Source organism: Diachasmimorpha longicaudata, chromosome 12, assembly GCF_034640455.1.
Source record: "Diachasmimorpha longicaudata isolate KC_UGA_2023 chromosome 12, iyDiaLong2, whole genome shotgun sequence".
Classification (NCBI taxonomy): Eukaryota; Metazoa; Arthropoda; class Insecta; order Hymenoptera; family Braconidae; genus Diachasmimorpha; species Diachasmimorpha longicaudata.
Window position 1 is genome coordinate 103,541 of NC_087236.1, and position 11,149 is coordinate 114,689.

Here is an 11,149-nt window from a genome sequence, read left to right on the forward strand (position 1 = left end):
CGCCATTCCTTTCTTCATAGAGATACAATTGAAAATATTTTTGTGTGGTACTATTTACAGGTTTCAACATTCAAATATCTTAAGTCTTTTCCTATACTCATTATTGGAATATATAAATTAATTGCAATACAATATTTAATCTAATATCCAGCACGCTTCAATTCATTTAATTGATGGTCCAATTTTTCTTCCTTAGTGCGTCGCGCCTGCCCCAATTTTCTACATTTGATGTACATGGACAAAAAACGTTCAACATCAATTTTCCTACTGAGAAAATCTTCGACAATTGTTTCACTCCTTTCATGACTCTCATCGGCAGCACATTTTAAGCACTCTTTTATATGATCTGGCGCAAACACTTCAGATAATTTACTATATTGCTGAATCAAACTATCGTAGCGAGCTTTAAGCGCTATCACTGTTTGACCTTTTGATGTTACTTCTTTTTGAAGTGCCTCAAGCTCAGCCTCTTTGGTTAAATTTTCAGCTGTAATTTGAAAGATGAAAAATAATTAAAATGGCTCCATTGAATTAGTCGAATGATCGTTCAACACAGAAAAAATGCAATTCTTGAGATGCAAATCTCTAATTTGGGCTTTATGAAGAGAAATGAGATATGATAAAAATGAACTTACTGGCAATTTTTTCAACATCATCGATGGCCTCGTCGATTGCCAAATTAAAATTTTTGAGTCGACATTGTTCCTCCAAATAAGTATCAAGACTCTCTGTATCCTCTCCAAGTCTCTTTAGTTCTTCATTGCTTAAAGTATTTAACTCTGGGAATTCCCCACCGACAGTTGACACTGATTTTTCGTAATTTGGTTGATCCGAGTACAAAATTTTGTAACTTGGAGTAGAGTATTGTACTAGATTGGCAGATGCCATATGGTGAGAGGAAGCGGCGAAAGGATGGCTTTCAGCCGTAGACGTATTTACAAAGTTATACTTGCGTTCTGAGCTGGTATTTGGTGTTGAAAATTGAGAATTTAGAGAGTTATAAAATGAATTGTAAGATGTTGAGGGGAGATCTGTATATCTTTGAAGAGTGTAAGACGGTGAACTACTTCCTTGAAGATCTAGAAAAATATAGTAATGGAAATATAATTAATTTAAAAAATGAATACTTTATTAAGGGTAATAATCAAGCTCATATATCCTGCCATGTATATTATTTCCTCTTGAATTGCAATTCTCATGGGCTTATACAATGTTTAAAGGCGGTTAGACGATCTATAAATTGAATTTGAGAGAGAATTTCCATAGTTTCCGGTAGGTTATTAGGTAAAAATGGGGTGGCGCGTATGTAGTGGACCCGGGTTCAATTCCTGGCTGGGTTAAGCTTCACTTTTTTAACTTTAATTTTCTACTTATCACCCATTTCCTCCAATGTTGTGTAAAAAAAACACCGTTAATGATAGATGCTCAACCTTCCTATATGCCCATTTTTCCAATACTACTTTTTGCCATTTTGTCCGAAGTGTGGTTTCATTCATGATAATTCGAGTTGGACTTTTTTGGTTTTATTTTGATAAAGAAATTAAATTTCCAGCTGTTTCTTGTTGGATTAAATTTCAATCAGACTCATGATAGGATTGGGGATTTTCTTCATACCAATATATAGATTTTCCTAGTTCCCGCACTTTTGATGGAAGAGAAGAGCAGGTATGATTCATTACATTTTCATTATTAGAATGTAGCACTTATCAAGAATCCAAGTTGAGGATGGAAAGAATCTTGTAAAATATCTATAAAGAACTATTTACCTTTCTGCGATAAAAGGGATGCTAAAATCTTCTCATCCTGTAACTGAGGGGGGTATTTAATTAATTCTCTGATGATTGCTTGCACAACACGTCCAAGATCACTGTGCACTGTAAACTGTACCAAAATACTTTATTAGTTGAAAATAATGATAATAAACGTATTTCCCAAACAATGTTTAAGTTTTCATATTCACATTCTTTCTTTGAAGAAAAATTTAAATAAATTTTGTTCCATTCATGAAAAATTGAAAAATTCACTTTTATTCATCTTGGGTCATAATGAGTGAATGTAAAATAAAAAATAGGAAACCTATATTTTAAAAAGTGCAATATTTCCATTCGAAATACTAAAAATTGAGAAATTTCATCTGAGAAAATTTTACACATTGTTACAAGAGAATAAGTTATATTGACTTTTTAGAAAATAGGTAAAAATAGATCCGATAGTATTTTCTAAGAAATTTCCTAGGTACTTCTATAAAATAATATTCACGCTTGATTTTAATATTTGTTACATTGGCTGCAATTTTTGTAGCTATTAATCGGATCTAAATGAGAGAATAATTTAGTTCAGAATAATTTAAACCCACACGGATCCATGGATTGGCATAATTTTTTTTTATTTATTCCCCTAATTAGAGCCGTGGAGTTGAACTATTTGTATTGATTAATTTCTTATTTTTTGGCTGCAATAGTAAATGAACGAACTGGTTGATTGATGCTTACATTTAATAATCCGGGGGCGCTGGTGATTTCACTGTGTTCATTACACCAGGGATGGTTAATCGGGGGTGAGACACGAAGCACTGGTTTCTCCATTGGAAATTCTGGTGATAAAGAAACCATAATAGCCATGCGTTTCTCCCCAACGTTGAATTCTACTTGATACTCAATATCCTGCCGCAACTCCACTACACTGTGAACATTTAACAAAAGCGTCGGTGTTCATATGAATAAAAGTAGGTATTTGTCTGTAGAAATGACTAAGACTCAACGTGAATGAATGACTAGGAAATGGAAACATAAGAATGGAGTATACCAATTCCAATAATTTAGCTCTCCTAGTCAAAGGAAACTCGGTTTCAGAATTTGGAGAATCATGATTTTTCAAGTTATACTTGAAATTTGGTTCAGATGCACGACTTAGTGAATCAATATGCAATAATGATATGATTTTGAGGTTAGCTCTATTGAGCTAGGTAATAAATAATTGCGAATATTTTGTTACTTGTCGTTGAATATTTTCAGTGTATCAATTTGTCGTTTCCTCTTAACTGCAGCATTCTCATTTTCTCCACGGAATATTCTGGATATCATTTAAATGCCTTGATTTGGAATAATACATTCGCTTTTTTAACAATTATATGTCAAAAGCATACAACTGAACTGAACTAAGGTTTCAGTTGGTATTTTATCACTGCAGAGGGCGAATGGGACCGAGTAAAGAGATTATAATCTCCGGATATAAGGACTAAGGTATCATCTTAGATTATACTATGGGAAATTTAGTCCGTCAAGATGCACCACTGGAAAGACAGGGGTTGCATCCGATTGGACCGATGGCCTTTTACACGTTTGTTCTTTAGGTGCGGAGGATGACGGCTCGTATATAATTTGTTTTATATTTATAAGTAAACAGCATTGAATACGATTCATTCATTAATATTGTAAAGAAAAAATATTTTCAAGTTTTTTGGATATTGAAATATTTTTTATGTATGAACGGCTCAGCTGAATACAAAACCGAATATGTAGCTTGAACATTCGAATTTTATTTAAATTTTTACACAATGGCGTCATTATTAAAAGTACTAAAAAAAACATGTCTTAATCACTAATAAATATTTTCGAAAACTTTCCTCAAGTATCTCTTTCACGGCAACAAGGGAAGAATCAAAGTCTTACTTGTTTACATCTAAATACCATTTTACTGTCACTTACCTTCTGTTGCTTTTTCCAAAATTACGTTGTTACTGCCTATGAAGCAATTTAAAAAAATGTTTGTCTGACGGATTCTTTTTCCGAAATAATTTGTCCCAAGGAATTGTATAGGAAACCGATTAGATGCTATCATCAAACTTAGTAACATTCAAATTAAGAAAATCATTTTCACAGGATTTGAATGATACCACATATGATCTCATAATAAAAAATCTTATTATATAGAGAATTAATAGGTATTTGAAGTGTACTTAGTGAGTATAAGTGAATTGTATTTTTAACACTTTTATTTTTCATTCAATTATGAATTTCTATGAGATTGAGGACATATGATAAATGTAGTTAAACACGGTTGAGCTTCATTTATATATACAGAAATTGCTTATTGTAACAATGTAAGAAAACGACAAAATCCGAACTTAATTACATCGAAAGTTGACAGATACAGTGCAATTTTCAAAATGACAATGCTGATGAATGAACACATAAATTATGATGCAAGGATCATTTGAAAAATGTTAATTCTATGATTTATCATAACTGTCTCCAAAAATTGGGATTTTGTTGTAATCTGCGTTCGAATTTTTCGTACCAGCCTTGCACAGAGGAAAGAGGTACGAAGTTTTCAGTGGGGTTCGGTGTCATTTGAGATTGTGTCACAGAAAAGCTGGAAATGTAATTTACAAAACTAGTCAACATTTTCTGAGCAAATTCTATGGACGAGTTCGTAGTAGCATTCACTGTCGCATTTACGAGCGCATTTGCTTGGGATTCAATAACATTTAATGGCTCAATTGATATACCAATCTGCGCGACATGGGAGATTTTTCCAACACCAAAAATTCCGTCGTTTATATTTTCAAATTCGTGATTTTTCTTCAAGTTCATAATCTTGAAAATCGCCGAGGGTTTGAGGTTGGAAATATAGCCGAGGAACTGCCAATTCGGAGGCGCATTCGGATCGGGCCAACTGAAGTAAACTGGAAGAAAACACATGATCAGCTATTTTTTTCTTACCATTTTTAGTTGTATATTTAAGAAAAATTTTTCATAATTTATATTTCGAAATTGGTAGTTTTCCGTTATAAGAAGATCTTTTCATTATCAATATTATTGTAACTTACTAATGACATCATGCCGTTTCAGACAATTTTTTTAGGCTGTCCATATTAATTATAATCAATATGATGGTTAACAGAAAAAATTAAATTTCGTCTCCAAAAAGGAATAGTGGCCAGAAAAAAATCATATCTGACTTCCTTAAAAGGAGCGACGTGAATTTATGGGTTTATGAATTTTCCCAAAATGAGACGATTCATGATATTTTATTGTTCGGTTACAATATTAAATTAATGATTACTCAACGTTGCACGATAATGATTACCTGCTCCTCCGGTTCCTTCCGGAAAAGGGACATTTCCAGTGAGAAAAACGACAATATGATTGACGTTGTCCGCATCAGGAACAGTAACCAGAAACTGAGTATCATTCATGCGTAAAACATTTGTGTCCACCTAGGTCAAAAATAAAATCTATCACAGAACAAAAACATCATTGTTGTTTCAAAATTTTACGAGCCACCAGATTGATTCCTAGACCTTCTGTTTGGCATAAAATCAACCAAAATGTGTTTCATTAAATATATTGTTCAAAACAATTTCTAAGGAAAAAACACTTGCTAATTTTCTACGATAAAATCTGAAATCAGATGCATACGGAAATACAACAGCAATTGATCCCATAACATTCATTATCATATTGAAGTCAACTGCGTGTGTGTATCAGAAATAATTTGTACGCACATTTTTATCAAAATAAAGCTCTACTTATCAAAGAAAAAATTTACAAAAAAAAAACAAGATTAGCCACATTTTGTAGATATTAGTCTATTCTATAAATTTCAAAATAATCAACCATTTCTTTCAGTCCTTTATGGTAATCAAAATGTTTAGTTTTCCTTTGTTTGCATTATTCTCCTAGTCCAACAATCATGAACAACAACTCAACTGATCTGATGAGAAAATAAATTATATTAAAGTTACAATTTACATATTAAAATACGTCAGTAAATGAAGAATTCTCTAAAGAACCGCAAATGAAGAAAAAAAAAACAGTTTTGTTCGTAAATTTTTCCAGTTTTGGCTTATTCTAGAAGAAAAAAATTAGAAATTTAAGCAGCATTTTCTTAATAAAAACTTGAAAGGACGATGTCCCACTTTAAAAAAATTTGTAGGAATAATAAATAACTGTCTGTAATGATTCGGCAGGAAGTGATTGGCAAGGAAAAATAAGAAAAAAATCACAGGATTTTTGAAAGTAGAAAAGTCTTCGACCACTCCTCACATTTTGTTGGATTCTTATTTTCACGTACTAAGTTAGTATTTTTTGCATAGAAACAAGATGGGTCAAAAGGTCTAGACCGCTTTGAATAGTAATTATATCGAACAAGGAGTAGAAGTAGGTGTAGTCATTCATATCGCCAACCATTCCAATAAAACCTTAAATTAAACGTAATACGTATTAACAAAACATCATCTGTTTACACCCTGAAAAAACCGGCGTCTAGAATATTCTTTTCATTTTTGCAATGCTTAAGTGTTTATAGCAAAATTTTATTGGATGGGAGACCCATTATCGGGTGAGTTACTCACTAAACGACCAGATACGATAATTCCAAACATCGTTAAATCCTTTGACATTATACAATAAATAATTCTGCAATTGCTAAAATTACTTAATGGAAGGAAAATGCACGTGTTTACTGTTGTAACTAAAACCACAAACTAAAAGGATAATGCCTAACAAAGATCATACTACAGTTGAAGAGGTTAGAACTTGAATAAGCGGAAGTTTGAACAACCTCAAGGAAAGTTAGTATTTATATGATGGAAGAGATGGCGTTATGCTCGGTCGTCGGTAAACATAGATTGCATAGGCGTGCAGGCTGTAAATTTTCTTTCATATTTTTTAATGTATATTTAATAATTACTGTTTATAAAGGAAAAAACATTAGAGCATTTGAATGATATCATCGATTATATTTAGACAAAATGAATAGCGCCTAAATTCATGTTGTACAAGCCGCACGTGCTATTAGAAATGAGTTGCTATTTTCTTATTATTTATTTTTTTCAGTTTGGCAATTATTCTTTACATAGTATTTCCTATAATTCAATGTTATCTCCATTTATTATTTCCATGTCAGTTTTTTAATTGTGAAATCGGTTGTCTAAAAAGATGAATGCGTTACCTACCCTGTCATATGACTGTCATCTCACCATTTTGACCACTGGCACAATTCGTTCACTCTGCTATTACTGCGATATACAATTAGTCAATAAAAAATAGCAAATATTTTTCATCCCTACAGCTATAACTGCATTTTTTTATTATAAAGTTTCATTAGATGGGTAAATTATTATTAGTTTTTCATTCTCAGCAACTAAACAGGAGTGATCATCGTCATTATAGCTTAATACAAATGTGCTTTGAAATTATTAATGACCAGGATTTTGCATTTAGCAAATTCGTCTGTCACATGAGCATTACCCCATTTCAGAAATTACGGGGTTATTTTGTATACCTGTATGCGCCCATGAGATATGAATGGTAAAGGCGTAATAGAGCGTTGATATAGTAGGCAATACTATACCATACTGCAATTTTTGTCCCTTGTCGAAGAAAATGTTTATTTGGCATGAACATTGAAAGAGGGCACCACTGAATATCTAACCAAAGCATTGTGCAGCTTGCCCCGGCATCCCTTTCATCGATAAAACAGTATATGACAATATAATTTTAAAATCTTTCGAAATAATCAACATCCAGCGAAACAATATTGAGATGGCAATAAATCTAAATATTTAGGAAGTTGGCTATGATTTTCTTTTCTTAAATATGGAGATAATGTGAAATAATCTGAATAAAGAAAATTCAATAAAAAAGGTACTACCAGTGGAGAGGATTACTTACTCCAGCAGGCTTTGATAAGTTCTATAGAAGGGACATGAAATGATAACGTCAGATTTTGGGAAAGATACATTGTGTACATGTTTGAATGTAAAAATTATGCTCCTGTAGACTAACATTACTTATATCTATAGGGGAATTGTTGTTTTACGCCCCTGTGATCAGAAGTTTTTAACTAAGGATTTAAGTCAAAAATTTTCTACGTTACAGCCAACATTATGTAAAAAATTGTAGTAATTATCCACGTTGACTAGAATAAGATTTCTGAGTTGTAGAATAAACCTGACAGTATCGTTATAAATCCCCCTCACATTTTATATATTGGCCTTGCTCCACAATTATTCGTCTTGCCTGATAATCGTTCTCCGACTTTTTTTCAAGTTAATCTTATAGAATTTGAAGGTAGCCTCAATGGTAGCGCTTGTAAGTTTTATAATAAATCAAATTGTTGGAATAGGACGTTGATTACATACTGTCTTTGGTAAAGTTTTTCCAAAATCTTGAAATTTATTCATCATTGTATGGAAAACTATGGAGGGAATGACATTGATGGTGAAATAAAGTAGTTACCAGAGTTCCTAGGTTGTAGTGGCAGGAGGGATTTAAAAACGCTCGAATGAACTGGATAGCACAGGGTTGGTCCGTGGAATGAACGGATGCTTCGTTAGCTGATTGAGTTAAACCTCGTGCTCAGCGCTGATTAGACCGAACTGACCAGCCTACACCACTTGATTGCCCCAGTGAAAAGAGGTATAGTCGTTCGACTGTTACCACGAGTGTATACTCGTTGACCAATCTCATCGCTTGGTCAGACCGCATCACAATGATTGTGGACGTTGAAACGTTTGCGAATAAAACAACAATTTTAGTTACTCGACTGATACCCTAGTGTGTCGGGATAAAGGAAACCTACGTGATGGGACTTGCAGAATTACCAATTACCCCTAGGCTGGTTGGATATAGTTAGATTTCTCAAGATCAATACGTACGTGTATTTGAACTTCACCATCAATGTTTTTTTATTTTATTACCATACGATTTTTCGGCTTGTTAACTTGGTCTTTTTACCAAAACGCTCAATTGCTCTATGATAATTACAAAGTATTACCAAAGCCATAATCAGGAAATATGTATGTATGGTAATAATCACCATGTTTTTAAGATTTAAAAATCCATCAATTTCGTTCCAACAACATTTTTATGGAGTTTTGCTTTGTTTGTAATAAAAAATTGATTAGGAATTGCCACATCTAATAGAAAGAGCACCGCCTTTGTAAATCGAATATGTATATTTTCTGATAATTACAAATGAATAAGGTGCAAAGCTATGTCTTGTAATTTGGCTTGCATATCTCATAATTCGCTATTCATAATGTATTCCTTATCATCTAACTTAGGGACTGAGAATTTGATAATGAAATGATACAATGAGTGGAAAATACACTCCTTTTTTCGTTCCGGAAATTCTCAGGCGGTGGTTCACACGAGGGTTCACCAATCAAGAGATGTTTAAGTAGAGTACGTATATATAGTGATTTATTTGATTTAATTAAATTATGATTTGTGTCTATTAGTGATTTGATTGATCTTATACATATGTGACTTCGCAGACATTGTAATGACGCCGGACGTCAGAGCTTCAGGAGTTGCTAGCCTCTCGCGCGGCTCCCCCATATGGGAGGTTTTCATGCATCGCTTTTACTTTGAGCGCCCAAAGTCGAAGAAAAGATTTTCACACTTATTGCTCGTAATTTTAGTTTTCTTATTGGAAATCTGCATAATTTAAAAAGATAAGTTACGAGAAACGACAGAAGTACTTTATGTATCTCCAACGCCGAGGCCTGTGGTACAGGAAAATAAGACATAAGGGAAGAGACATAATGAGCCATGATAAAAAAGCTTATGACATCATTTTGAACATTTACTTTATAATTATCATTGAATTTAAAAGTGAAATCTCATTTATTGTAAGTCCAATAAATTCTGATGAAATGGGGACTTCATTAATGTCGACTGCAACACTTCTAAATAAGGAGTTAGAACGAAGTTTTCCAAAGCTATCAGTTTCAGTAAAAAAAAAAGTGGGCATCTGGAGGAATTTGAAGTTTTATAGAAAACAATACGAGCAGGTAAAACTTTTAACATTAATTTTTCACATGTAAGGCTTCAAGATTTTTGGGCGTTGTATGTGGGCGTCGACTGATGAGTGATTCCTAGGAGATTTGATGAATAGAAAAAGGAGGCATGGATTTAAAGAGTAATTCATCTGTTGTAAATGAGGACAGAGTCAGATATTTTTTGAAGCAGTGAAAGATCCTTCCGTTTCATATTGTAAACCGGAAAAATTTCGCTATGTGCTGAAACCACAAATTGTACATCCAAATTTTTTCACGGAACTCTCGCCAAGTTCTCTTGTCTCCGAACGGTTTACGCAAAGCTCCCGCGTGCATAATTCATCTGCCGAGGAAGTCTCTGAGGTTTATACCGACCATGCCGCTGTTGTTTATGCTTTCCTGTAGCTGTGCACCGCTTTCTGAAATATGCTAATGACAAAAGTCGCATAATGATAGAATTGCTGGACGCACCATAGCACGTGGCTAGAACTTGCGAAACATTAGTCAAACATTGTTCCATATTTTCGGTGATTACATAGAAAATTTTTTCAAATTATACGATAGGCTTTCTTCACAGGAAAAATTATGCAATAGAATATATTTAACCAGGAAAAAGTACATTTCGAGCTACAAGGAGCCTTTCTATTACCATATTATTTAGATTGATTCCTCTGTTAAAAAAAGGTTTGTGACAAGTGACATGTATTGAGTGTACATGCACATGGTTTCTCTATTGGGCAGATTCAGGGTTAGTAAATTGAAAAGGAAATAATATCATTCCCTGGGTAAAAGAAAATTTTCTCCAAAAAAGGCACATCGTTATCCATAAAAAGAATGAAATTTCGCAAATCAACTAGAAAGATTTATTCAAAAGTTTTCACTTTATCTGATTGCTTCTTGTATTTCAGACACTTACAAGCTTTTTTTGACAAAAACGTGTTTGTCTCATACCATTAAATTATTGTCTTGCTAACTGTTAAGCTATGAATTGCTTAATACAAAAAAACCTAAACTAGTAAAAAAAATTGCTTCCAATCACCGCAGACCGATAATTCTAAGAGACCGGTAATTTAGAAAAAAAAAATCTTTCGTGGCGTTTGAGTATTGGGATAAGTAACTAGTAGTGTTGAGGACTATCACGGGAGCCCCGTGTCTATAGAAATTTCCAAATAGTCAGTTCTTCCACAATTATTACTTCAGTACCTGTATAAAGCACCTCTCATGATTCATCTTGCACATTACTGTATGTATCTTTTTTATTCCATTCTTCAGAAGCGAAAACAATCCATTGCCAGGGCTTGTCACCTGGTTTCAGACGAAAAGTAATGCTTGTGTAAGTAATGCATGTGGATATACTAT

At 33.3% G+C, this 11,149-nt stretch overlaps 2 protein-coding genes across 6 annotated transcripts; both read right to left on the reverse strand.

The window, feature by feature from the left end:
* Nucleotides 1–79: 79 nt before the first annotated feature.
* Nucleotides 80–3,166, reverse strand: LOC135168154 (vacuolar protein sorting-associated protein 37A). Its single transcript, XM_064132084.1, has 5 exons — nt 2,995–3,166; nt 2,493–2,682; nt 1,767–1,881; nt 636–1,079; nt 80–487 (listed from the first exon to the last, which is right to left on the reverse strand). Exons 1-5 carry the CDS (start codon nt 3,081–3,083, stop codon nt 141–143), a joined length of 1,185 nt encoding a protein of 394 aa, XP_063988154.1. The 5' UTR covers nt 3,084–3,166; the 3' UTR covers nt 80–140.
* An 806-nt stretch (nt 3,167–3,972) lies between these two features.
* On the reverse strand, nt 3,973–6,548 carry LOC135168155 (protein OPI10 homolog). Of its 5 annotated transcripts, XM_064132087.1 has the most exons (5): nt 6,359–6,515; nt 6,051–6,205; nt 5,622–5,718; nt 5,092–5,221; nt 3,973–4,687 (listed from the first exon to the last, which is right to left on the reverse strand). In XM_064132087.1, exons 3-5 carry the CDS (start codon nt 5,622–5,624, stop codon nt 4,242–4,244), a joined length of 579 nt encoding a protein of 192 aa, XP_063988157.1. In that variant the 5' UTR covers nt 5,625–5,718; nt 6,051–6,205; nt 6,359–6,515; the 3' UTR covers nt 3,973–4,241. The 5 variants fall into 5 exon arrangements, with proteins under 5 accessions (XP_063988157.1, XP_063988158.1, XP_063988156.1 ...); XM_064132088.1 differs by lacking the exon at nt 5,622–5,718; XM_064132086.1 differs by having other exon boundaries at nt 5,622–6,205.
* Between the last annotated feature and the right edge of the window lie 4,601 nt (nt 6,549–11,149).